General features: G+C 41.9%; 2 protein-coding genes and 1 long non-coding RNA gene across 4 annotated transcripts; all 3 read left to right on the forward strand.

The window, feature by feature from the left end:
* Positions 1–1,426: 1,426 nt before the first annotated feature.
* LOC149325497 (uncharacterized) lies at positions 1,427–26,940 on the forward strand. The gene is made up of 14 exons (XM_089564308.1): positions 1,427–1,656; positions 12,855–12,943; positions 14,899–15,069; positions 17,914–17,961; positions 18,364–18,411; positions 18,552–18,582; positions 18,708–18,752; positions 18,878–18,922; positions 19,048–19,092; positions 19,218–19,265; positions 19,663–19,710; positions 20,296–20,369; positions 25,247–25,469; positions 26,801–26,940. Exons 1-14 carry the CDS (start codon positions 1,473–1,475, stop codon positions 26,908–26,910), a joined length of 1,209 nt encoding a protein of 402 aa, XP_089420434.1. The 5' UTR covers positions 1,427–1,472; the 3' UTR covers positions 26,911–26,940.
* Positions 4,826–7,193, forward strand: LOC149325498 (uncharacterized). The gene is made up of 5 exons (XM_089563331.1): positions 4,826–5,553; positions 6,025–6,099; positions 6,549–6,645; positions 6,796–6,935; positions 7,063–7,193. The coding sequence occupies exons 1-5, from the start codon at positions 5,367–5,369 to the stop codon at positions 7,191–7,193; spliced, it is 630 nt and encodes a 209-aa protein (XP_089419457.1). The 5' UTR covers positions 4,826–5,366.
* On the forward strand, positions 22,535–24,858 carry LOC149325499 (uncharacterized). Of its 2 annotated transcripts, XR_016285898.1 has the most exons (5): positions 22,535–23,024; positions 23,289–23,436; positions 23,549–23,699; positions 23,816–23,980; positions 24,349–24,858. It is a non-coding gene; the product is annotated as an uncharacterized LOC149325499 (long non-coding RNA). The 2 variants fall into 2 exon arrangements; XR_016285897.1 differs by having other exon boundaries at positions 23,549–23,980.
* Positions 26,941–27,954: the final 1,014 nt, after the last annotated feature.

Genomic DNA, 27,954 nt, shown 5'->3' on the forward strand with positions numbered 1-27,954 from the left:
GCTAAGACGTGCTAACTAGCAGGCTTGTTAACCAATATTTAATAGTTAACTTTTAAACTATTACCGCTAGGCTGGAGGCACGTAGGCCACCGTAAGTAATGTCCATATCCGTTTTTAGAATTTCGAGAACGCGATTATCCTCGGCGCTGTGGCCCAACAAATTTTGGCTATCTCGACGAGTTAGGTTCACTGGAGAGGTTGCTTTGCCTGCAAGCTTCTCAACCCGCATGTATTTTGGCGCGATGTAGGCGAAATTTGTTGGGCCACAGCGCCAAGGGTAACCGCGTTTTCGAAATTCTAAAAACTGATATGGGTATTACTTACGGTGGGCTACATGCCTCTCAATAATTAAGGAGCCCAACGGTAATAGTTTAAAAGTTAATTATTAAATGTTGGTTAACAAGCCTGCTAGTTAGCACGTCTTAGCTGCATTATGATGTAGTACACCACTGACAATGCTATGCCACAAAAAGCGCGCATCTAATTCAAATAGCTTATTTTTAAAAATTGCAGAAAGTCTTAGGTGAAACACCCTGTATACCAAGCGGACTGATTTATTCTGCTCAAAGAAGCAAGGAGGAAGCACTGAGTGAGCGTTCAAAGTGTAGAGTGACTGGTTTTTTTTTTTTTTTAAGATGCTGGTTCCGAAGTAAACTGCGAGATAGGGTGTAGCAAAGTGACCGAGGCGCCTAGGCGCCTTTCACCGCGCCTCGCAGGGTCGATGCATGGTGTCATGCATAGAATCAGTTGAAACCCTACAGCAGCCAGGTGCGGAGAGGCGCAAGCTACGAATCTCTCCGTGGGCTTCTTCGAGGCGTGCCATTATAGTGTACTAATTCTAGTACACTATTGCCATGCAACGGCCCACGCCAACTGGCCACACCAACGAGCCAGCGGCCGGCACCGCTGATAAATTCCCTTCCTCGCACATAACCCGCCGGCCACTATTTTTTTACTGAAGCCTACGAAGAGAATTGCTCATTTCGTTCAGATCCACTTCACGTCCTGAAATCCGCTAAAACAATGAGACGCACGAAATAAAGATTCAAAATCCGCTAAAAAATCTGCTAGCCGCTAGACGAACATTTTTCCCGCTAAGACGCAACAAAAGTCACTTAATTTAGCGGGAAAATCGCTAAAATGACGACACTGAATTCTGCATGTACTTCGTATGAATTTCGAAGTCGAAATAAAAAATCATAAACTATTTGAGCAAGGTTGCTTGGACATTTTGCCTTTTCGTACATAAAAGCACGCATGTATATACGAGTACAGCTATAAATTATAACAGCACGTTTTACGTGGGAAAAGTACTTGTATGGTGGCACTATATTTTGCTGCGCATGATGCATGAAAGCCTATGCACGCCTTATAGTTTTGTCCGCGTAGTTGAGATGCGTCCATTGCCAAATAAAGGCGCGTCGCGTTGCGAACTTAGTGCGCATTTGCGGTTCGTTTTAATTGTTCCCGAAATGTTCGTCTACTGTGAGTACGTGTGTGATCATACAACTGCTGTTGTTGAACACACTAAAGTTCAGTCATTTGAACCAAAGAACGTCGCGGATTTCGATCCGGGAAAAAACTACAGCGTCTACTGGTGCGGCGACGACTTCACCGCTGGCGGTTACTACGATGCCAGAATCATACACATGACAGGTAAGTCGCCAAAAGGCCATCCATTGTATTTTTTTTTTCTGCGGCTGAACAACTTTTTGCGGTATTAGGAAGGTGTATATACAAGCGCGTGCCCTAAGTATGCATGACTTCCGCACCTGTGCGCGCGCTGCTCTACGCAACGACACAACCGTCTTGAGAGCTCAAAATAGAGCACTTTCGGGGATCCATTGGCTATATTATAGATATTTGTCGCTTCGTCAAGGGCTCGTGAAAATATTTTGAGGCATGACAAGTAAACCAGGCAAAGCGCGCAAGTTGAGGTCGCGGGAAGCGGCGAATGGAAAACATGTGCTCTAAAGTTTCGATTTCTCTTTTTTTTTGTAATTCTCGTATCTTCACCTGTCTTCTAGCGAATAATTATAACGAAAGGTTGCGAAGTTCATAAAATGACTTGTTTTCTCATGCGTAGTTGTCTAACATTGTCAACGAATTGCGCTTCTGATACCCCCCCAGGAAACCAATGTCGGCTACTAGACAGCTTGACTCAGCTTGACCCATCTCAACTCGACTATGGCTTCTTCCAGCCACAGAATAGACGTCTAGAGGCCATCTCAAGTTTGATGCCTTGTAGACGTTTGATTAAGGATGTATCTTAGACAATGAATATTATATGACTGCATGACACATAATATTCTAAAAAATTTTCTTCGAGACATTAAGCCTGAAATATGGACATCCTTACTTTACTAATGTGGTGTGCTGCAAGCGTCAAGCAATACTAAAAAAAAAGAAACATGGATCACGAATGTACGTGGCGCTTAAGAAATCTTGCAGGGAAGGGTAAATTAAGGCAATTGTGACGTGCGGCTTGCGCTTATATAGAAACGCTGATGCTTTCTATGCGTACTTTGCGTAGTGCGAGAGTCACACGTTTTCCCGCCATTTTTTCAAAAATTGCAGGAGCGCCATCATACCTACGTTAATTGCTCTTGAAGTATATAGCTGCATAAATATAATAAGTAAATCTTGTTATTATATTTTTAGAAGTAAACATTTTGCTATACAAAATTTTGAGCATGTGTGTTTTAATAAACGGATTCCATTGAAAACATGTGTAGAGCCGGCGCTGGCGGCGCTGCGAGCGACCGCACGTTTCCCGCCAAAATCTGTCGAGAAGCGAGCGAAGCATGGCCGTTGGCTCCGTTGGAACGTTCGCTGTGCTTTTGTTCGCGACGGCACGTCAAGACTGCGAGTGTAAAAGGTAGAGTTTTAAACTTTTTCTTATGTCTTCGAGGCACACTAAAAGCTTCGATGAACTGTCTCGCTGGCAGAAGCGTCGGCGCCTACGTTCGATGGCCGAACCGTCGTTCGAGGAATCGGTTTCGGCGAGCCTTTCCCAGCAAGGGTCGGTGCCGAGATGTTCAGAGTCGCAAGCTATCAGTGCGAATGTGTTTGCTATGTCAAGTGGCCCATCCACAGTTAATCAAGAACGAGGAGACATTTCCAGTTCCGATTCCGACTGTATGGAGATATGCGAAAGAGAAGTGCCTGCCGTGCTTGACATTGTTCACAGTGAAGATTGTCCTGGCAGTTCTGGCGTTGTCTGCTCAGATGAGAAAGGTCACGAAAGCATGAAGGACTTTTTGACAAGGTGGGCAGTACGAAATGGGGTGGGACACAAGGCTGTCAGTGACCTCTTAAAGAAACTGAAAACGCACGACTGTTGTCCATGCTTTGCTAGTTTGCCTTCGGATGCCAGGGCGTTGCTCGGAACACCCAGGAAACATAATATTATTTCTGTGTCACCAGGGAGTTATGTACATATAGGAGTAGAAACCTGTCTGACGACTCTGCTTAAGGCAGTTGTGGACATTTCAGCGGCACCATCATGTCTCAAGCTTACATTTTTCATTGATGGAATTCCTTTAACAAAAAGCTCTACGAGTCAGTTCTGGCCTATCTTATGTCGTGCAGAGGGAGTTTCAAACAACAACGTATTTGTTGTTGGCTGCTACCACGGTGAGTCAAAGCCAGAGTCAGCAGACACCTTTCTGACTCCATTTGTTGATGAAATGTGCAGTCTGTATCAGAATGGACTTTGTGTAAAGGGCAGAAAATTCACGATAGAAATTAGAGCTTTTGTATGCGATGCCCCTGCGCGAGCCTTTGTGCTAGGTGTGAAGACTCACTCTGGTTATTTCAGCTGCACTAAGTGCACTGAAAAAGGAGAATTTGTAGATCAGAGGGTTGTTTTTGCTAGCACAAATGCACCCCTTCGCACAGATGACGACTTTGCTCGCAAAACTCAGAAAGAGCACCATGTTGGCAGCACTGTCCTTGAGAAGCTTCCCATTGGATTAATCTCAACTTTTCCTTTGGACTATATGCACCTGGTATGCATAGGAGTCACCAAAAAGTTTCTGTTGTTGTGGGTAAGAGGTGAGCTGCCCCATCGCCTGTCAGCTTCTGCTGTTGCACAGCTTTCAGAGTCCTTGCTGGCTCTGAAAAGTTGCTGGTGCCTGGAGTTTGCTCGCCCACTGCGGTCTTTAAAACACCTTGATCGCTGGAAAGCAACTGAGTTGCGTACTTTTCTTCTCTATGCAGGCCCCATTGTTCTGAAGCTTGTTTTACCTCGTAAGAGTTATGAGCATTTTATTGTTCTCCATGTTGCTGTACGAATATTGGCTAGCCCTTCTTTATGCATCTCCCTGAACAGATTTGCAAAAGACTTATTGTGTTACTTTGTAAATTGTGTGCACAGATTGTATGGCCACCGTCACATGAGCTATAACGTTCATGGGCTGATTCATCTGGCAGATGATGTCCTGTTGCATGGTTGCCTTGACACATACAGTGCTTTTGCTGGAGAAAGTTTTCTTCATAGTTTGAAAAGGCTTGTCCGAAGTGGAAAAAAACCCCTTGAGGAAGTTGCTAATCGAATTCACGAAAAAATGAGCAATGGTGAACTCTTTGCAGCAAAAGGAACTGCGTCCTTTTCTGGTGTGGTCTTAAAGGAACCACATGCTGATGGCCCACTGCTGCCAACATTCAAAGGTCCTCAACATCGTGCTGCAGTATTTGAAACATTCACTCTAAAAGGCAGCTTTGGTGACAATTGTTGTATGCTTTCGGACAGCAGTGTAGTACTTGCCTCTAACTTTGCATTTGACAGTGATGGTCAACAAGTTGCAATAGGCCAAAAGTTTCAGTCCTCAGATCCTATGTTTTCAAGGCCTATTATTTCTTCTGAACTGGGCATCCTTGTCGTTCAGAACCTATCTCATGTTATGGCGTGGCACCTAACTGACGTTAAGTGCAAATGTGTCCTTTTTCCCCATCAGAGCGGGCCTAATACTTATGTTGTGCTACCACTTCTTCATTCAGAAACCCATTTTTAGCTTTTGGACTGTAGTACCATTAGGAGATATCACTGTTGCAATGTGTGTTGGACAACTTGTTTGATTTTTTACAGTAGATACTATTAATTTTTCATAATCTGTGCAATAGAATATGTTTAGATTTCAGTTTAAGTTTACAAGGTGCCATGTTTTAGCTTCACCCAATACTCTGTGTGCTCTGGATGAACCTCGTGTATTTTGAAGAGTGAACCCTTATGTTCTGTACATGTTGTAAAACAAAGTGAAATGTTTTTTAATACATGTTCAGAAACTATACTTTGATGTTAATGCTCCCAAAAGCATGATCCTAAGTGAAAGCCTGTGGGTGGCACTAACGACTTTCATCAACAGATGTATGCAGTGGTGCGATTTGCCAGTGATGACACAGTTGCTGTTGTACCCACAAACTGGGTTGATGGAGAGGACTGCTTGTGGCCTAGCCATGCAAACTCCAAAACCATAAGCAAAGCTGTTGAGCGCATGCAGACTCCGGATGCATCATATTCTCGCCACAAGATTATTGTCCTTCGTCTGGAGTGTAAGTTGCTTGCTTCCCATTTTTTTTTCTAACCTGCTCATTTGCATTCCCACTGTTCTTGATGTGACTGCAACACAAGTGATGTTATTCTAAGGGAAAATGATTGAAAAAAGGCCAGAGTTCATGTAACACTGTCTTGATAAAATTTTTGGATTGGTCTCCCAGATTAAAATGGCCGTTGAAACAAGATGGTCGACCTTCACTTACTAGTTTGCAACTGCATCCAACAGCTTCCTAACAGGACTGCTGCTGTGGCTTAGTGGCATTGACTCTGAACTGTAATAGGGTTGGTCTAAGCCATAATTACCATAAGTATCAGTTAAGGCATTAGAAACAACTATTAATGGGCAATGACAGCACCTTGCAGAGGCTGATTCAATGAAACAGCACCGTAGTTTAAGTTAGAGCAGAACTTTGTACTTTGTGTAATACCGGCTAATTAAGCAAGCAATGTTTTTGTCTGTATTCTAGCTTCATACAAGACTGCGCGTGCACTCCTGGCTCGGGCTGAAGCCACTGATGATATTCAAACATCTGCAGATGAAGGTAGGATTAAAAAATTATATGCAGTGTGTTCTTTAAACACTGCATCAGACATTTTGTCTTTTATGTTAATGTGTGTTTAAGCACAGATTATGGTAACAATAACACCAGATGGTATTTTAGGTCTTCAGAGTGTTGAGAGAATTTAAGTGTTTGTGCCTCTAAAGAACTGTAGAATGCTTGCTTGAAAGAAATGGAATACTTTATAAGATGATAATGCTAAAAATATCTTGTTTTATCTGTATTTAAGGGTTACACCTATAATTTGTCAGTTGTAGTTTTCAAGAAAGGCTGGAATGTTTACTCCCATGCTGTGGGTTATTGTTTGTTATTAGGTATTGATGGTTGGCGTAAATCTTAGTGGCAGCATCTTGTCAGCATTGTTAATTTAATATTCGAACCCCTTCCCGTGCACGTCATGGCTGCCTAAGCAAATAGTTCTCACCTTTCAGACAGAGGACGTGGCAAGCGACGAAAAGTTCTCAGAGTTTTGTCAAGCAGTGAAGAAGATGAAAGTGAGCTTGAAGGAATGCCTTGCAAGCCGCCAAGGTGAATCTCTTTATGATGATCACATTGCTTAAGTTTTGATGCTCTTGTCATTTGAAAGAAAATGCATTTTTGCAATTTTTTGTATTTATTGCTAACTAGCAGAACTGGATTGCTGACTTCCTGATTTTTGCACATTGTCATGGTTTGCAGCCCCAAAAGATGTGCCCCTGTGCATTGTCCCATGGTGTTTGCAAAGAAAAGTACCCACAGCCCAAAAACACGTGCCCGCTATGCTTCAGGCTTTGAAGAAACCATGGCTGAAAGGCCAAGCAGTGAAAGTTGTTCTAAAGGTAGGTACAGCTCATGCTCTCTAGTCAGGGTTACCTTACATTCACATGCTCACTAAATTCTTATGATGGGCAGATTCAAGCATAGTTAACATTGTGAAGTGTACATTGAAAGGTGTTTCTTTTTCAGATGCAACATACATACTGCTAAAGGAAATTCAACACATTAAACAGCAAAACGAAAAGATCCTCAAATTGCTTACAAACGCAAAAGATGACAACAGTGAAGGCCTTCGTTTAGAGTTGCCTCTAAAAAACTAAGATGATGTAAATGATCTGGAGTCCCAGATTGCTAACGACAAGGCAACAAGAATCAGCTTGGTAAGCGAACGTGACACTTTCTATGGCTGACTGAGTGAGAGCTTTTGGAATGCACAAAATACATTTGCTACTGTAATGCATTACCCAGTGTGTCATGTGAGGGCTTGATTTATCACTTCATAGCGAGAAACGCAGAGTTTCACAATTCATATTAAGCCAGTTCTCGCAATCTGGATTGAACTAACAAAGCTCAGTATCCTTGGCATGCATGCCGCAGCTGCAAAGTGTTCATGAGAAGGAAAACTTTGAAAAGCAAAGGACAACAAAGTGCTGAAGTGGTATGAAATGGTATGTTGGTGGCACCACTGGACCAAGTAGTGCAGTGCAAGAACCAATTCGTTACCCTCTAAGGCTCATCAGAGCTCACACTGATTGACAGCTGCACTGCTGCAAGAATGGTAGCAACAGTGACTTTTTTTTTTCTTTGAAAAATCCTTACACTTATACATGGCTGCTGGCAGTACTTTATATCATAGTTGATGAAAGCTTTTTGTGAAATTTCCGGAAGGAAAAATATTTTTATGGGGTTAGGTCATGGCCATAAAATGCTGCATATAATTTAAGGAAATGCTAAGAGAACCAATAACAGATGCAGTGGAAAGCTGCCATCATCTGAGATATGCTTTGTCAATTTTCAAATATAAATTTAAACTGGATTCAGCCTTCACTGCATTGAGGCAAGCACTACATGGCCAAAGCAATGGTTCACTCATTTATATGGAAAGATATGCTCTCAAACTATATATTAATAGTGTTTTTTTTTGTTTTACTCTGTGGAATATCATTCAATATATTTGTTGCAGGCACGGAGGCTTTCACTAATAGGTGGAAAGAACATAAGAACGCTGACTGCAAACATCTTGCGCACAGTTTTCACTGACGAAGTGGGGAGGATGTTCAGCGTTTTCGGACAGCGGGGCAAAAGAAGCTTGAAGGACCTGCTTGTCTTTGGCGTGATTGAAGGTGTGTATTTGGTAGGCTTTTACAAATGGTGCATGAATACTAGTTCCTTCCTATGAGTATGCCAGTAAGGCCTGCACAATTACCTTGAATTTGAAAAATTAACATAAAATGAGTGATTGTTATATTCTTAATGCCAAAACAGTGTTACTATTTAGTCACACTGGAGTTCATATCGTAGCATGAGCCACTAAGGCTTTTCATATAACCTGTGCAACCGTGCCCGCACAGTTTTTTTCCAGTAAAGTGTTTATTTCCAGAATCGATACGAATGGACAGGCGCTATGTCTCCGCCGATTCCCATACAATACAGCAAGCAGCAGCAGGGTGGCTGAAGAACTGCACACTGAGGGTGATGGCAGCTTCTAGAAGGTAATCTGTCCATTCATAATTCTGTTTAAGGATGCAGTGTAACATACAGTTATGATTATCACATTTGTGTGTGTGTGCCTTTGTATAAACCAATGGTGTAAGCGAGATTTTGAAAATTGTTGGTTACTTTGCATGAATATGGCTCTCTACATCACTGGTTTGGGTAGAACTAAAAACAAGTTTTCAATTGGTGCATTTTTGTTCAGGCAGCATTGTGATGCAACAAGTGTCCAGCTGGAAGAGCCAGTAACATTGGGAGGGCAATCAGGTGAGTGCTTCCTGCTACGAAGCTGTCAACTGCATGTATAATGAATGTGGTACTGTCGGCCAAAAGTTTCATATTAGCACAACTAAAATCTGGCTTACGGCGTTGAAGCGATAATCCAATGGACCTGATCACAGTTTTGCAGTGATGTCTATTTAACAACGATTGTGATTAAGCCGGATAAACAGTAAAACTGATATTTTTTGATGGCCACTGGTACCATGGAGCTCACTGTAAACTTCTCTTTGTGGCTGCAGAGCGCTGTTTCTCACTGTTGCGGGAGCACCTTGACAGCATTAGTAATATTTACTGGTGCAGGAAGACCTTAGTAACACTTAAGTGCATTTTGATGAATAAGCTTAATTGCAAACTTTATATCTTACACATCTAGCGTCTGTTCAGCATTTTCATCTCCAGTTTTTTCAGTCAGTAATTAAGCAAGTTAATTGCTCAAAAAAGTTAAGCATTGCATTTCATTTGAAAGGGGCGTAGGCTTTTTATATTGTTATTTCATGCTAGACACAGCCATAATTTTTTAATATGTATTTCAGAGTAACAGCTTCTGAGCCAGCTGCACAGCTCACAAAAATGTGACAATATCCAAGGATGGTGTGCTCGCCTCGTGTGTCCTCCATTCTACTCATTCAGCGGGTCTCTCAAAGTTGCAGTGACAATTTTATAACTTTGCATTTAAATTTTAATTCAGTTTGTTTTGTATCATCTATTGACTGAATGTTTTAGTGACTTTTAGATGTGTATATTTATTTGTAATTCTGCAGTTCATAAGCAGTTTTCTGTTTGTGAATTTTGGAGAAATTCATCATTATCTTGTAGCCATTGAAAGTTCCATGTATTAATGTTTGACCATCTTTAGTAACTTTAAGATAAATTTTTGTGCACTGTAGTCTTTGAATGTTTTGGTGGCAGCAACATCACTCGTCTTTGTTAGTAGTTTTGATGCTATGTCATATTGAAGTGGTTTTTAATGTGTAAAGTTTGAACTGCTCAAATTTTTTGTATCCTGGTTATGGACATTTCTTGCAACAGTCTTCTAGTCGCTGAACGTTCCCATGACAGTTACACCCATGTTTATTTGTAATTTAGCAATCTAACTAGTTCTCTGTGTGTTCAATTTCAACTTGATTTGTTTTGTATTTTTTTAGTGAAAGTACTGGTCACATAATGAGACCTGCTGGATTTGTAGTTGTGCAGTTCATAAACAGTATTCTAGTTCTGAATTTTGGAGAACTTCATTATTATCTTGTAGCCATTGAAAGTTCCATGGACAATTTTACACCAGTTGTACTAATGTTTGACCATCTTTAGTAATTTTAGGATAAATTTTTGTGCACTCTAGTCTTTGAATGTTTTGGTGACAGCAACATCATTCGTCTTTGTTTGTAGTTTTGATGCTATGTCATATTGAAGTGGTTTTTAATGTGTAAAGTTTGAACTGCTCAAATTTTTTGTACCCTTGTTATTGAAATTTCTGGCGACAAGTCTTCTAGTCACTGAAAGTTCCTGTGACAGTGACGCCTGTGTTTGTTTGTAATTTAGCAGTTTTTAAATAGTTCTATATTTGTTCATTTTCAACTCTATTTGTTTTGCATCATTTGGTGAAAGTACTGGTCACATATTCAAACTTGCTGTATTTATTTGTAATTTTGCAACACCTGAGCAGTTCTATATTTTTGAATTTAGGAGAACTTGATCATTATTTGTTGCCATTGAGTTATGTGAACAATTCCACACCAGTTGTATGTATTTGTGTTTGGTCATCTTTATAATTTGCAACTAAATTTTTGCACTTTCTAGTCATTGAATGTTCTGGTGGCAGTACCATCGTTTGTCGTTGTTTATGGCTTTGATGCTATATCATATTGAAGTGGTTTTTTTGTGTGTTAAGAGTGAACAGGTCATTCTTATTGTATCCTGGTTATTGAAATTTCTGGCGACAAGTCTTCTAGTGACAGTAAGGCCTGTGTGTTTATTTTTAATGTAGCTGTTTTAACTAGTTGTGCATTTGTTTGTTTTCAACTCTATTTGTTGGTCACATATTGAAACCTGCTGTATTATTTGTAATTTTGCAACGTCTGTGCAGTTCTATAGTTTTGAATTTTGAACTACCTGACCATTTTGTTTTTCTATGTTCACTGAAAGTCCAAGTGAAAAATTTACACCTTTGTATTTGTGAATTTCAATAAATATATTACTGGTCTTAACATTGGTTGACATGCTTTTAAGCGTGACATTCACCATATGCTCAACTGATGAGACGATTCTGCAGCATGGTTAAAACCAGTATATTGATTCCACCCGAAACTCAGAATTCCTAATAATTCAGTATTTCTGCATGGATGGCCTGCAAAATAATATTCCAGTAAGCGCTACGAATCAGGCAGGAATTGAATAAGGCCATTTGAGTGCAGGTCTGCAATACCTACTGATGTTCTTGGCCGAAGCTTACTGAGACGTCTTCAAGACCATATTGGAGGGAGCGTTAGCACAAAAAAAGCCGAGCTTGAAGCCGGCTAATAGCAGCTAATGGCTTGAAGAAGATGGCTTGTAGCCAGCCTGCTTGGCTAAACTAGCCAAGAACTAGATGTCTTGAAGATGACTTTGCGTTTCCTGGGCCGCCGGTGCCTCCCGGTGCCGGTGCCGCCGGTTCCGCGGGTCGCGGTGCCTCGTGTATTTCGCTGGTTTCTGCTCGTGTTTTTAATTTTATTTCAGTGAGTATTGGGCTTCATGTATAAGAAAAAAATGGCTTTATTGCACACAACAAGGCTTTGTGTACTACTAATTATACACTTGTATACTTCCTTCTTAACTATTGATGTCCCGGGGAGGACTATATGAGGGTATTAGTTTTAATGACTCAGTAACTGTTGCAGCTAGCGGAGCGTAAAATCCAAATGTGAAATCATCATACAAAGTTTTATGTAGTATGTATGTATACACGTATATATATTAAATTAAGGTATATTTTATAAATAATGGTAATAGTTTTAACTGCCATCCCTGCTGAAAAAAGTTCTATGTTGCAATAAACTCATACAGTTTATCATACAAATATCATAGACTTATCATACAAATCATAGAAAATTATCGTAGAAATGTCATACATTTCTATAAATCATAGTCATCATAGAGATGTTATAGAATATCATACAAATTGTATGATATATCATTCAGATTACATGATATTCTATGATGAAGCCTCTATGAGGTTATTGCATCATAGAAGTTTTTTTCAGCAGGGATGCCCTCCTTGAGGCAAAACGCTGTGGGGTACATGTTGCTATAGTGGCTCAGCAGAGCATGTGTTTCTCTATTTTTGGTGCTTTATAATTTATTACCATACAGAGTTCTTGCCCTCAAGGCAGGACAAAAGGAGGGGATATGTGCTCAACCTCAAACACTAAAATGAAGTGTGTATGGGCTTAGAAATTGTAATCTGGCTTTTACTGCTTAAGACGTTAATTAATGTGTCTTCAACTAATTCTTGCTCAAGAAAGGACATATGAATGCAGCGTGAAGTACCGCAGTTGTGCCCTCTTGGTTTGAGCATCCAGCTTGCGTGCAAGCGGTGTTGGGTTCAATCCCCATACAGTGGCCCCAGGTACTCAGAGATGATGCAGCCTGGTGTTTGGCATATGTGCGGTAAAATGCTCGAAAAATGTGTCTCTAATTGCACCTTGAGTAGACGAAAATTCCTTGTGTCATGGTGCTCTTTGGACAAAGCTGCCTTTAAACCAGTAAGATCTGCAATCATCATCATCTGATAAGCTGCATACAGTATGATTGCAGTAGACGGAGAGGAACTTGTACACAGAATTCGCGGATGCAGGTTTGTTCCATTACAATACAAAAAAAATTGAACATTTTGTAAAGGTTGTGTGCATATCAGATTGGAAAAATTCAAAATAATATGCAGTGCAGCTCCATGATACATTCTTAACCTTTTATCAATGCACATTGCTTCTAACTTTCTCTGTGCTGTGCAGAATCAAAGGAGGAAATGGACATCTACAATGAAAAACGACACCGAAGACCTCTTATACCACCCGAAGGGAAGAAAAGGACAAAAGGAAAGGTAAAGTCATAGCTTTTAAAGGCTGGTAATATTACTTTCAAATGTGCAGTTTTGCACTGTAAAAGTGTGTGTCTACTTGATGAACAGCTCACAAGGTGGGGCTTGTGACTGGCCTTGAAGACAGATCATTGCCTCCAGATATCCACTTCTATTTCAAGCTGTAAAATATTTGATCCTAAGTAGGTTGTCGGGCAGGTGAGTTACATTTATTGAAAGCAGTGTTAAAAAATATGGACATGGGAAGAAGGTGTACACACGAAGATGAACGGACAGCTAATCTATATTCAGGGACTGCTCCACATTAAATACACTGCCTACTAGGATGCCGTGCTGACATTTAGTATGCTCCTTTCCCCACACACTCTTCCACGTGATTCCTGGCTCAACTTGGATCAGCTTGCAAGGTCAGCTGACCTTTGTGCACCAGGCTAGCAGCCTTCTTAGGGGTTGACTCTGAGTGACCAAACACAGTTCAACTGGGTCATTCCATGCCAAACACCCCAGACGCTGCACACAGCCATCTACAGTTTGTTCAAAAATATTCATGGCAAGTTATGCCAATGTGCCTAATCAAAGCCTGAAACATTTTCGTTGAAAAAATTTATTTGTGAGGTCAGTGCAGTTTGAACATTTAGAGAAGGCTTTAATAAAAACACTTATAGTCGGATACAACTTAAGTCTGCAGTGAAGCTCCACCCACATTCAGCCTCTGCGCGCAGAATTCCTCCACGACAAAAAAGTAGTCCGCTGCTTAAACGTTTCTGGTTAAATAAACAAAAAGCTTATCACACGAAAAAAATTATGAGCTTTTGAATTTTGATATGGGGATTGTTTGATAAAGTCAAACATTCAAGCTGATTTCGTTTACTGTTCCGTTTACAAAAGTCAGGCTCATTTTGTTTCTGTTCCAATTGGAAAGCGGCGACTGCGGTCCAGTGTTAGCAACTGCTGTTTTTTTAAGTTGTATTCTACTATAATATTAACATTTGGAAAATAATAACATTTAGAAAAGATTAATCATCATCATCAGCCTGCCTACGCCCACTGCAAGGCAAAGGCCTCTCCCATGTCTCCCCGCCCCCCCCAAAAAAAGCTCTGCCTGTCGATGGAACTGCATAACCAGGCCTGAAGTACGGCCTGATCTCGGTGACCAGAGCTGACAACGCACTTCCTCACCAGAGCAGGATTTGGCCACCCTGGTGTAGTACTTGGCCACAACCTTCTGTGAACAAACCAATTAAGAGAAAAGATAATGAAACACAAATTTTTAGAAAACACTCCACAATTTTTTCAGTGACATTTGCGCAGATTCTGGCTTTCGACATAAATCAGAGCGTATAGGTTTTTACGGCTCAAATCTTTTTTTTTAATTAAAGAAAATATGAAAATGCACCATTTTTGCTGTTTTTTTATACCAACTTGCTCTCGCAGATTCAGAAATAGCCGTTTGGCTTCTCTAGATGTCTAGAACTGATAACCAATGTTACAGGTGATGAAACTGTGTACATTGAAGTAAGAAAAATACTAAGGTTGCAAAAAAGTGCATTTTGAGCCAATAACACTGGTTAATTTCACCCTGAGGTGATCCAAGTAAAAATACAAACAATGACAGGTTACATAGAACAATTTATTGCCTTTCATTTCTTACATTTTAATCGAGGTAATTTTTGTTTAAAGTGAGAAAAGAATTTTTGAAGTCGAGCTCTTGCGTCGGAAGTTGCAAGTTGCAGATATCGGAGAATTGCGACCTGCACTTGGACCTGTGAAGTGCCACATGTGGCTCGCGACCTACAGTTTGCCCCCCCCCCCTCCTCCTCCCCCCTGTACTAGTGCATTGCACAACTTTCCCCATTATGCTGTGGCATGCTGCTGTCAGGATTAATCCTGATGGATTGCATATTTTGGTGTGCTCAACAGTTAAGCAGGAAATTTTAATTGCGCCTATTCAGTTACAGGTGACAAAGTCAGCAAAAAAGCTACGGCTTGATGTGCAGCGCCAACAGGAGCTGCAGTTGATTGAGGAGGCAGTGGTGGATGGAGCCGTCGACATGGTTCCTGTTGGATTGCACAACGAGCTGAAGCGCAAAACAGAGGCCTTAGAGATTGAACTGGCTGCGTTGAAGCAAGCAAGGGGTGACCAGCTAGCTACAGCTGAATTTGAAGCTCTTAAGGATGAAGTTGGACAGCTCCGTATTCTGAATATGGAACTGCAGCGCAGCCTTACTTCCAAGCTCTTCGATGCTGGTAAATCCTCTTGAAAAGTTAGCTTCTTTGGAGCTGTTATGTCTTGATGCAGAGCGTACTTTCAGATCCATCTACAGAATCATGTGTAGTGTGAAACAATTTTTTCTTTCCCCCACACAGACACACACTTGTAAATGTGTTGTGAAGATGGTGGGGAACAGGTACTTCTAAACTTCTGAAATCCATCATAGCTGTGTGGAGGGATGCTTGTTGTTGTCGTGATTGCTTCCTCAAATTTCCAGTTAACTCGCTGGTTATAAGTTTCCAAAAAGACAGGAAGAGGATAGGCAGCTGGTCTGTGCAAAGAACCCTCGGTGTATCATGTGCCTTTTAACTCAACGGGAGATCATTAAGCGTTAAAAAAGAATTTAAAATCTTTTTTTCTTTTTTGAGGCAGGCCAGGTTTTTTCATTTATCGGAAATTTTTGTTTCTGCATGTGCTCATCGCGTTCAGAATATATATCAGTGCATGCTCTGCCTATTCATTCATTCAATATGTTAGCTAGCGGAAGCTTCCTTAATTTCTTAGCTTTCATTTTCACTGCACATTAAAGAAAGAGGGTGGCATATGCATGACTTTGGTAGCGCACATTAATGGCATGCCAGCACACAGTTCGGCACTGCTTATGTCAACAAAAGTTGGAAAGGAGGCTAGTTGATGGTGGACGCGCATTGCTAAGTGGCCAAGTGAAATCTTAGTGCATTATGAAACAGTAATCTGCAGTATTTTTGTTGGGAGCTCAGAAGAAAGAGCATGTTTCGCTTCTATTTAGGCCATTATAACCTGATGAGCTGCATTACAGAAATGATCCAGTGTTTTATGTAGCCCTTCGTGCTGAGTACCAGATTTCCATTGGGTATAAAGAACAATTGCATTGTTTTCAGTGAAAATTGAATCTTAGCCTCTTCACTGGTATGTTGTTGTTAATTTGGCAGCAAAGGACATAATTATTGCTGGTAAAATCAGATTGGAAATCTTTCCACTGCCTGATTCAAACTTTTGAAGTCTTTGCTGAAAAGGACAGGCTGCCACCGTTTTGAAGTTAATGATGGTCTAGCATATCCTCTGAGATGCGCGCAATAAAATTGATGTTGATACACATGCTTCATTCATGAGAACGGCCAGTGATGGCTACACCTGTATTTTGTTTCTAGGTTCTAGCTTATGAAAGCTTTGTTTTCAGTTTGTTTTGAACACGCTACCGTACTGATACAGGTGAACTTAAATTTTTGCTTTGTGTCCCTTTAACATATTCCTCATAGATATTTGTTTGCTTCTAATTTATGAAGACTACAAAAAAAATGAAACTAACATCTATAAGTGCTGAATATTGTTCCTCGTTCATGCATTATAACTGCAGTGCAGTAGAATAAACAAGGTGTAAGCATTCTACAGTGCTGTTGTTTGGAAGATGCACTGTGCCCACAACCATGCAGTGCCGGCACCAAAAAAAAATGTTCTAAAATAGGCTAGCTGCGGCTGTCACAGGACTGAGCTGATTAGAAATCAGTGAAAAAGGTCTGATTTTTCCATGTGCATAGCAAGGCTTTTGATCATAAACAGGAAGCCTGATTATGTCATAGAAGTTGCCAGACTGAAGCAGGAAGGTTAGCATTGTATTGAGCAAATAACCCAGCCACAGGACGAAGGACAGGGAAGAGACAAGGTGCACACTGCGACTGAAACTAACAACTGTGCAGCAAGTTTTCTTGGGAGATGGATGTGCTTCATTAGAACACTGTTGTTAGTTCCAGTTGCAGTGTGCGCCTCGTCCCTTCCCTGTCCTTCAGCGTTTGCCTGGGTTATTTGTTCAATACAGTGCACCAGCTGACCAGTACCAGTACTGCAGCCTGTGAACCATGGAATTATCCCTCCTGCGGCCTCAGTGTTGCAGAGTAGGCAAGGCAGATTTCGTTTGCAAACAGTATCCAACATCAGGAGTTCAGTTTCATGACACGCAGGTACTGCTTGCAACTATAGCAGAGATTTGGATAGCATGGTGGAAGGCGACAAGCTGGATAACATGGAAGTAAACTCTTGTATACAGGTAAAAAAAAAGAGTTGTATGAAGAAACCTAGCAGAGATTATCGGTAGCGTTGCATTGCTGTTTGTAAAGCCGATACAATTTCTTCCAGCGTCGTGGCACTGGTGAACATTGCCATAGGGGACAATAAATTTTTACCTTTTCTCTAAACTCTACTTCAGAGAAAATTTATTGTTCGATACGGCAATGTTTACTGAATTATGACATTGGAAGTAATTGTATGGGCTTTCCAAATAACAAGGTAATGCTATCAGTAATCTTTTCTCGGTATTAAGTTGCGCTGTGAGCAAAATCATTAAGTGCCAGCTCACTGGCCTGTGTTTGATGAATTTATGTGATACCTGATTGGCACTAATATCATCAGGTATAGGAAGCTGGAGTAATGAATTAACAGGAGTGTTTTAGGCAACTAAACTTATGTACTTAAAAACCGAATTATTCACTATTATGTGCTATGATATGTAAGGGGGAAAGAAGGGATTACTTTTAAATTTATTTTTCTTTTTCAGAAGTGAGGCTGATATATGCAGCTGCCTCTGATCTTCCACTGAATATTGTGTATCAGCCCGCACTAGGTAGTATGGAGAAGAATGGTAAGTAATTATTTGTCCACTTGCATTCTTTTACTTTCCTAAACTGATTTGAATGCCTCTGAAGCTCTTTACTTGTAATATCTGCAGGACAAGCCTCGGCGAGCGTTGCATCCCCACAGTGCCAAGTTCAGCATGGTAAGGTGTATACATTCTAAACGCGTATTGGTTTGTTGACATGTGGTTTGCTGGTGGCAGTTTCATGACATTTCAGGACGTGTGTTTGTAAGCAGAATCTGTAAACTTCTTGAACCTAGGGAGAGAACACTGTTTAGTTGAACCGGGTCAATTTGAGAGTTATCAGAATGATAGAGCACCGTTGCATTACCATGTAGACTGACACAGATGCTATGCTTAACTCCTTGAAAGTGAGGCTAAAATGAAAGTGCTGACGTAAGTATACCTTTCACTGGCGAGACTTTGCACGGCTGCTTTGTCTGATGTGGCCGTGCAACAGTCGGAAGTACTGGCATGCCTTACTGCAAATAATTATGGAAGAGAAATTCCTCTGCAGCTCCTTATAACTTGCTGTTCCTGCAGGACAAGCCTCGGCGAGCACTGCTTCCCTGGAGAGCCCAGGTCTGCTTGGTAAGATACTCTTTCATGTTTTGGGTTTAGTGATCTGACAGTTTAGAGCTGTTTTGGATCGTAGTCGTATGTTGGGAGAAAAAAAGCCTCGGTAGTTGGCTAACTTATTACTTGCTGCACCTACAGGACAAGCTTCAACGAGCACTGCTTCCCAGAGCCCAGGTCTGCTTGGTAAGATACTCTTTCATGTTTTGGGTTTAGTGATCTGACAGTTTAGCGCTGTTTTGGATCGTAGTCGTATGTTGGGAGAAAAAAGCCTCGGTAGTTGGCTAACTTATTACTTGCTGCACATACAGGACAAGCTTCAACGAGCACTGCTTCCCAGAGCCCAGGTCTGCTTGGTAAGATACTCTTCCATGTTTTGGGTTTAGTGATCTGACAGTTTAGCGCTGTTTTGGATCATAGTCGTATGTTGGGAGAAAAAAGCCTCGGTAGTTGGCTAACTTATTACTTGCTGCACCTACAGGACAAGCTTCAACGAGCACTGCTTCCCAGAGCCCAGGTCTGCTTGGTAAGATACTCTTTCATGTTTTGGGTTTAGTGGTCTGACAGTTTAGCGCTGTTTTGGATCGTAGTCGTATGTTGGGAGAAAAAAGCCTCGGTAGTTGGCTAACTTATTACTTGCGGCACCTATAGGACAAGCTTCAACGAGCACTGCTTCCCAGAGCCCAGGTCTGCTTGGTAAGATACTCTTTCATGTTTTGGGTTTAGTGATCTGACAGTTTAGCGCTGTTTTGGATCGTAGTCGTATGTTGGGAGAAAAAAGCCTCGGTAGTTGGCTAACTTATTACTTGCTGTATCTGCAGGACAAGCCTTGACGAGCACTTCTTCCCTGGAGAGCCCAGGTCTGCTTGGTAAGATTCTCATTGTACTCCCGTGTTGGTTTGGTGATCTGAAAATTTTGGTCTACTTCAAAATATAGTGTTCATAAGCTGAAGCCGACTCGCCTGGGAAAGTTTGCTTAATGCTTGAAAGCCAATGAGCATCAGACCAATTTGATGTTGCTGAGAATTACTTAGCACCATTGCACGGCCCATGCAGTACGAAAAGAATGCCATGATTAATTCTTTGAAAGCAACAATACATGAAAGCACTTTCTGAAGACTACCTGTTCGTCTTACTGCCAAGGCTTTGCACGGCTTCTTTGCCTGCATTAGCCATGCAACAGTCTGGAGTGCCTGCGTGCCTTATTGCAGGTAATAGTGGAAGAATAACACATCTGGAACTCCTTTTTACTCACTCCATCCGCAGGACAAGCCTCGACAAGTGCTGGTCCCCTGGAGAGCCCAGGTCTACGTGGTAAGATTGCTCGATTGTTGGTTTGGTGATTTGACAATTTTGATCCACTTCAAAATATAGTGTTTATAAGCTGAAGCTGACTTGCCTGGGAGAGTTTGCTTAATGCTTAAAAGCTAATGAGTGTCAAATAATTTTGGTATTTCTCAGTTATTTAGCACCATTGCATTCTCCATACAGTGCGAAAAAATGCTATAACTCCTTTAGAGTGAGAATAAATGGAACGCTTTCAGAAGATTACCATTTCCTCGAATGACTTTCCATGGTTGTTTTGCCTAATATAGCCACGCAACTGTCTAGATTATCTGCACACCTTAGTGCAAGCTTTAACTGAAGAGCAACGCCTCTACAACTACATTTTACTTGTGTACCTGTGGTACAAGCCACGATGAGCACTGCTTTTTTTTATATCAGTTTCGGGGTAGAGGTACCACATGCAGTGTTTGAATATTCCAGCCCCCATGAAAAAGTTAAATATATAAGAAGCTATGTTAATTGATCATTTTATGGTTTGATCATACCTGTGCATGCACATTTTATACTTTTTTTGGTGTTCAAAACAAAAAGTCAATTTTTGTCTTTGTGCAGGAGAAGGAGGCCATGGCCACTGCCCTGTCACTGAAGCTGACATACAAGTGGGCTCCACCAGGGATGATGGAAAAGTAATCACCTTTCTTTTTTACAAGCAAGCATGTAAACATCTGGTGGAGATGGTGTTCCATGGCTCCCAGTTTTACTGTAAGGACTGTGCTTTAAAATATAAAATATCTTTTTCAGCTTAAATGGGACGACAAATTTCTTATGGTCTAAAGTAGGCTTTTTGAATTATTATAGATAGATGTGAACAGGCAGGCAGACAGCTACAGTATTCATTTTAAATGAGCCTCAGGGGAGCATTTATGGAGGGAGGTGGTGGGGCATTGGTAAATTTCACATAAGGAAAACATGCAGAACACCATTTTTTGTAACAAAAGGCGAAGAAATACATGGCTAAAATGTGACTGCTGCCCCAAGAGAGTGCCGTATATCCGACCCTATGTTAAATTAAGCCTACTCAATAACATTTTGAGTATGCTTAATTTTTTGTTTAGTTTTAAGATTGCATAGGTCAGGAAGATAGCACCTCTAAGGGAATAACCTGTAGCACAAGCATATTAATTGCTGCTTTTCGATGTGGCAGAAGACTTCAAGCTGCTAATTGGGTGCTTGCAAGGAGAGTTAATTTGTCATACTGAACTGCTGTTTCATGTGAGCAGTAAATTTACAAAAGCCTCTCCTGCATTTCTAACCTGCTGTCAGGCACTTTAGTTGTGCAGCTGGTAAGCCTGTTCGCAACACAGGTGCATTGATCATGCATAAACTGCTAACAATGTCCAATGTATTGAACAAGTTGCATAAGCCCATGTTATCATCAGTGGTGTGTTAGCTTCGAATATTTTGGGGCCAGATGTAGAATCCACTTTCTCCTTAACTATATTGCTCAAAGACAAATTTAGGCAGTCGTTTTTGCATTCATGTCTAAACTGGAACACTATTTTTGTAAAGAACCCGTAGTAGCTTTTTCTGATTGACAGCTCAAGCTTTTGTGGAGTATGGAATTTGGAGCAATGTTTTGTCATATTACGCGTTGCTGTTGTTATTGGAGTTTGAAGTCTTATGTGGGCAATACACTAATGTGACGCTTGAAAAAAGTGACAATGCAACACTCTAAAAACTCATAAGGTGTGGTAGAACTGCTTTCATATGGATACTATTGTGATATTCATGACTTCTGCATTTTTTGTGCTCCATACCATGAGACTCAGGAGAAAACAGTTGCCCAGCCTGTCATATTGGCTTTGAGGGGACTATACAAAAAGTGCTAAATAGCGTGACAGTTTTTGTTTTGCGTCATTGTCAAGTGACCTTAAGTCGCCATCATGTGCTAGAGTACTATGTAATCCCACGAAACACAAAACGTCTTACGAACGTCTCGGAACAGCTTCAAATGACTACAAACGTCTTGCGCTATGTTCAAACGTCTCATAGATGTCGACAAGAAGAAGTTTCCTCTGCGACGTCTCTTAAACATCTGCAGTCAGACGTTTGCTGTGAAACTTCTGTGAAACATCTGTAGTCAGATGTTTTCTAGACTTGATTCTAACACGTGGAACTTGAGACCACGTCAAGGAGATGCGCCAGCAATCAGCAGAGAGTTGCCACCGTGGATTAAACATGCTGTAAAATCACGGCACATAAATTAGATGGCTCTCCTGCTTGACGTTTCGAAGAGCAGGCGCGCCGGTGCAAAGACCGCTCTTTGTATTCGAACACAGAAAGCGCGTTTTCTCCTACAGAGCCCGAATCACGTTCCACATCGAGTGCAGCTAACCCGCCACTCGTAAGACTGGATTTAGGTAACATATAATGGCCCTGAAAGCCGACGGTAGTTACGCGAGTGAAAAAATTTGCTGCATGTTGCGAACGCCTCTGTTACGCGTCGGCTAGCTGGCGGCAGCATGCGGATTGACAGGCGCAGCGCACGCTGCCTTCGCCGCCTTCCCGCCGCCTTCGCCGAGCTCGCTCGCGCGGTTTATCGCGCAGATCACCCGCGCGCTATCTTCTCGTGGCGGCGTATCTTGGAGGCAATCTTTCTTGAGTCACGCCGCAGCTTGCTGCTTGTGTCGCTCCGCACGGTGGCGATGCAGGATAGTTTGCCAAAGTGGTTTTAACCGTTTAAAGCAGAAAAAAATGGAAGCTTCAAGTGCTTAGTTTTACATGAAAGTATTAGATTCAATTTATTTTTTTGGTTCTTTGATGATATGTTTATTTTTACGTTTAGAAATTTAGTACTTCATTTGGTCATTTGGCGTTGCAGAGGCTAGCGATAGCTACGCGCGCGAAGCGGATGCTGCGCACGTTGTAGTACGTTTCGCTGCGCACTTTTTTCCGCGCTGGTTGGCATGCCGCTGCAGTTCGCATTTTCCCCTTTTTCTGCGGTATCGTTTACTACCAGTGTTGCACTGAGATGTGAGCCTGGTTTTCCGCAAAAGTAAGTAACCTTCCATTTCTCTTCTGTGGTGAAAGCGTCGGCTTTGCCGGCTAAGCCACTAACGCGCCTGATTTAACCTTTGGTTTACAAAACACAAAACAGTATCAGCCAGTGTTTTACATACCAAAGTGCAGCGTTGAATATATTAAAACAGGGCATTTGGATGTATTTGAGCTTTTGTTAAGTGGATACAGCTAGGCTGCTCTCGCATGCGAGTTGCTTTCTTTACCAAGGCGATGACAAGGTGAACGTGACAAAGCTTCAAACCAACCAGCTTTGTTTAAGCGTACGTTGGTAAGGCGCGAATTTTTTCCTACACGGTTTTCTTCTTGCCAAGGACTCTCATCTGGCCACCTGTGTGCTCCAATTCTCCTTGCTGTGATTGCCGTCAGTGAAACTCGCGTTAAAAAGGCGTTGGTTATCTGAACTGCGTCAAGCTTTTATTTCATTGCGATTGAGAGCCCCGGCACAAAGGTAGTTTACTCGGTGGTGCTGCTCTGTATGTGTGCAGGCTGTTGACAGTGCAGTGAAGTACTACGGCTCTTTGCAGGCATGGCAGCTTTTATTTTTTGGAAAACCATTGCACCGTGCACAGCTGGCGTTGTCCCTACTTCACTGTGTACATTTCGTTTTGGGTACAGGCTGTTCAACAGTGGTTTTCAGAGGACCTCCTTGCCTGCTCAACTTCTCAAGTTTTGGTAAGCACGCTTTGCAGCTGACACCTTTTCTTTCACTTCATGATTTCTTGTATAGGTTTAGGCTCTTTGCTAATGTTCATTCCACAAGCCCCATTAAGTGTTTGTCCTTTAGAACTCCAACTGTTGGCCGGAGGAGCAAGGACCTGGTATAGTTTCACGCAAATTAATAGCAGCACCTTGTACTTGGTTGTTCAGACGACTTGGCCTGGAGATTGTTTCAGTTCTGAGGTGGGAACCTGGACTAATGCTTCTTGTGCAGTGGTGTAAGTAATCTCTTGCCCACTGTTTGAGCTTCATCGTACAGATTAGAAAGGGCTTCTTTGGCAATGCAGTGTTAGGAACCTTATACACATGCACTTTTATTTGTCTTATCTTTCAGATGTGCCCTGTGTGGCTGTCAAGTTAAGGTCCAAGATTTAACACATCTCTGGTGTATACTGAAGTGAAGCAGGCATTACCAGGACAGCAGCATCTCTGCTATGTTTTCATGCGACGGTACAAGATGTCAACCATCAACCACTTTTGATTCAGCCACATCTTGCAGGTAAGAGAAAGCCTGTTTGCAAGATGCAGCTTAGGAGGTTCTGTGAGTAGTGTGCATCACAGTAAGGCAGTGCACTTGCTATTGCCTGCTTGGCTTTCAGTGTCCATGCACGCTGTTTGAATTTTGCTTCTGTTAAAGGCCTCCACAGTGATTGACTTCTTGAGTTTATGGTGAGCCGTAGCACTCTGCTGAAATGCCGCTTGCAAGGACATCATATGCATATATGTTTTCGGTTAGCTTATTTTATTGCATGTGCTGTCAATCCTTGCCATTTCCTGGTCTTATTTGCTACCGACTCCTCATTGGCCATTCTACATGCACCTGACTGACTGTGCTTTTGGTTACTCTAATATTTTTCACTTCTGCAGGCTGCTGAACAGAGCTGGATTTGACTTCCCCTTGTTACCATCTAGTTGGCATCCTCCTTGCAAGAAAAGCGATGTTTGGAACACCTAGCGAGCTCTTCATTGCCGTCCACATCACAGCAACTTGATCATCAACGCATCCGTTGTGAACAAGGCCTGGGGCCGAATGAATTTTTGATTTAACAGTTGGTTGCTGCTCAACACTTTCCCGCCATTCAAGTGCTTACCGTTGTAATGTCAGCCAAACCAGTGAAGCTACCTCCTCCATGGCTTCTAACATTAATTTCCTGGTCCCTTTCTTTTTTGTGTGGGTGTATGCACTGGATTCAATAAAGAGTAACACAGTGACTGAAAAGTGTGCTAGCACATGCATTTATGGCTCATTACTACAGCCATACATCCCTTGTAATGTGGGCTTATTGTTCGGGTCATTGCAGATCAGCTTTGAGTTCATTTTTGAGTGTATACCAGAAAAATGAACTATAACATTTTTAAAGCTTTAGAGGGTTTAAAGGCAGCACTAAAAATCAGTCTTGAAATGCATAAGAGAAATGCATAGGCGCCCATTTCGGAAAAAAAAGGAACGTCTAAAAAAATTCTAGAAAAGTTCTACCTCAGAAGTTTTCTAGCCGTATACAAGCGTAGCGTTAGCAGAGCTAATAGAGGGCTAGTAAACGTCTAAGTCTAAAACACTGCTTAGAAGAAACTTCTTCTAGATGTCAAGCTTTTTTTTCGAGACTTTTTTTAGACGTCTATTAGCGCTTTTTGTGTTTCGTGGGATGCTTGATGGTGCTACTGAAAGCTCCTCTGTCAAGGTACTTATAGCCTCAGAGCGCAGAAAGAGGTCTGAAAAAAATAGGCCACAGGAAAGTATTAACAGCTGTGTGCACATATTTTGCAGGTCTATGCTGGAAGCGGTGCCTGGGTGGAGCCACAGGTGTGGACTAGGCTCTTCCAGGCGCCATCCGACTCGATGTTCTGCCGGATGGCGGCTCAGGTGTACTGGAGCACAGAAGAGTTAAAAAACAGGAGTGTGACTGGAACGCTTTCAAACAGAAGCCTGTCTCTGGGCAAGACAGAGCCAAAGCCTGCATTGACGCCGCAGAAGCTGACTTCTCTGAAAGGTGTGTTGACCCTTTGGTGACTCTTTTGCTTTACGTCTAGCGTTGCTCAGTTAGTAAGTGGCCACGTAACAATAATTTGGAACCTAAACTTCTCATCATACCTTGTGCGCTGTGAGTTTTTGGTACAGAAGGAAAAATGTTTCAATGACTGCACTTCAGGATACAACTTGTCCACAGGTTATTTACAAACACTAGACAAGCAGGAAGCTGTTTGCTGGAACTGGTCACATTAAATGCATCATCATTTGCATCATCGTGTACGTGCAAAGTATGTTAATAAAACTGGAATTAAACAAATTTAAGAAGTCATGACAGACCCATTGTTCAAGGAATTTTCACCACCGGACAACACTGCTTATAGTTCACAGATCCAGAGCTGTGTCCTGTAATTAATGGCAGCTCACTCACTTTTAAAGTTATCATGTGTGCATTTTTTTCAATGGAGAACACTGCGCTATACCACAGCAGTTAATGAAGCTGGTTCTGCAGCAAGCTGTATTACTTAAACTTGTTCTTCTGCTCTTAACTAAGAATTCATTGTATTCTGCCCATAGTTATTATTGAAGCGTTAAATGTTTTTCCGTGGCAGAGCTTACAGAGATACGGAGGATAAATTGAAGTTGGCCTGATGTAGCTCAGCAGTTTGAGATTGAGTTCATATATTTTAAGAAGGCTTCTCATAAATTTGTTGTGGTGTGAGGAATTTAACGTCCCAAGGTTACTCAGCCTATGAGGGATGCTGTAGTAGAGTGTTCTGGAATCATTTTACATAACCAGAAGTGTTAAACCTTTACTGACATCGTCCAGCACATGGACGCCTTTTGCATTTTGCCTTCATCGAAATTGGGTGGCTGCGACTGGGTTCGAGCCTGAATACACAGGCTCGGTATCTGAAATCCTAACCACTAAGCAACTACAGCTAGTCCTTCTCATGAATATGTCGCAGTCTGCACTGACTACCTAAAAGCTCTTGACCGCGTCGAATCATCTCAGAAAAAAGTTTCTACCTTGCAGAGTAACATGATGGTGCTTTTATGCTGCCACTATTTTGTCTGTTTATTGTGTAAAATGTATGTTGCCAAAGGCAAAATGCTACAATGCACTTGTATGAACCACCAGTGGCTATTGTGTTCCAGACTGGGCTGGCCCTTAGTCACAAAGCAATTTTTCATTTGGCTATATATAATGCACTATATGCAACTTTTGAAACTGCAGTCCTTGACTGCACTGGGCTTCTTTGCTTTACTTCTTCTTTTGAGAGTTGCTTGTGGAAAGCTTTCTGTAATGCCCCTCAATCCATACATTGCCCTTAATATTTATTCTTTCTGCAGCTTTGTTCCGCCTCTACATGGGGGACACAAGCCCAGAGGAGTCTGCAAAACGGCTGAAAGCGGTGCGCAAGCATCTTGCTCAGAAACTGGGTGATGTACAGCGCAAATAGTGCGCAACATAATAAAGGTGTTCTGTGAAATTTTTTGTGACTGTTATCTAGAGACACACATTTTGCTAAAAAAGTTATTGCACCATTTATTTGCAGCATGCAGAAATAATTTTCCAGTTTATCCAAGTTCTCCTTTTCAAGTATTCAGATAATCGTTTTAAGCTTGTCCAAATATACCAGCAGGATTGTGTGTTGAAACAACGTGAAGGTGCCATGGTCATGTGTCTGCGTGAGCTTCATGCTCACGGGCCAACAGGCCTTCAGGCATGCACAAAAGCAGGCCAATACCAGTAGGCCGACACCACCAGGCCAATACCAGTAGGCCGATTCCAGTAGGCCGACACCATTAGGTCCAACACCAATAGGCCCGACAGCAATACACCTAACACCAATAGGCCCAGCACCAATAGGCCCAACACCAGCAGGCCCGACACCAGCAGGGTCCCAATTTACGGATTGCCAACAGACCTACAGCCTGTTGGATTTTCTGATAGGGTAACATGAATTTATTGAAGCAATTGCCACTTATACTAAGCCACTTGATTGACCTCTTAAATTGTAAATAAATTTTCTGTTTTGTTGAATTCTTCTGTTTTCTTGTTTGTTCCATTGCGTTGTATAATTTATCTTGGGTTTTTTTATGTACACCTGCCACTTACGACACTGCTCCGAATGGAGCTGCTGTATGTGAAAATAAATAAATAAATAAATTGAAAGGGGGTTTCTGCACAAGTAGGACAGGGACGGAGTTCACAGCGGGCGACACAAGACTGCGAGCAGAACGGCGAGCAGAGCAGAAGACGGCCAGTCCACGCGAACCGATCTCGTGCAGGGCGGCGGCACTTCGTCTTTCATCGGCGCTTCGTCTTCTTCGGCGCTTATTCAGTAATCTGCCTAAGCGGTATCAGGCGTGGCCTTCGTGGTTCGCTAAAAAACCGACACCTTCCGTCCAGGCCAACTCAGAAGCCATAGAACGCCTCCTCACCACACCTCCCCAATTAATCGTCCTTATCCTTCGCATCTCCACACACAGTAGAGGCATGG

Source organism: Amblyomma mixtum, chromosome 10, assembly GCF_055824585.1.
Source record: "Amblyomma mixtum isolate Tamu chromosome 10, ASM5582458v1, whole genome shotgun sequence".
NCBI classification, from domain to species: Eukaryota; Metazoa; Arthropoda; class Arachnida; order Ixodida; family Ixodidae; genus Amblyomma; species Amblyomma mixtum.

What these genes read in the sequence shown, in the direction of transcription:
- LOC149325497 (XM_089564308.1), top strand. Translation starts at nt 1,473, where the DNA reads ATGTTCGTCTACTGTGAGTACGTGTGTGATCATACAACTGCTGTTGTT. An exon ending in ACAGTGCCAAGTTCAGCATG is followed by an intron (nt 17,962 to 18,363) that starts GTAAGGTGTATA and finishes CTGTTCCTGCAG; the next exon opens with GACAAGCCTCGGCGAGCACT. An exon ending in CCAGAGCCCAGGTCTGCTTG is followed by an intron (nt 18,923 to 19,047) that starts GTAAGATACTCT and finishes CGGCACCTATAG; the next exon opens with GACAAGCTTCAACGAGCACT.
- LOC149325498 (XM_089563331.1), top strand. Translation starts at nt 5,367, where the DNA reads ATGTATGCAGTGGTGCGATTTGCCAGTGATGACACAGTTGCTGTTGTA. An exon ending in TCAAACATCTGCAGATGAAG is followed by an intron (nt 6,100 to 6,548) that starts GTAGGATTAAAA and finishes CTCACCTTTCAG; the next exon opens with ACAGAGGACGTGGCAAGCGA. An exon ending in CAGTGAAAGTTGTTCTAAAG is followed by an intron (nt 6,936 to 7,062) that starts GTAGGTACAGCT and finishes TTTCTTTTTCAG; the next exon opens with ATGCAACATACATACTGCTA.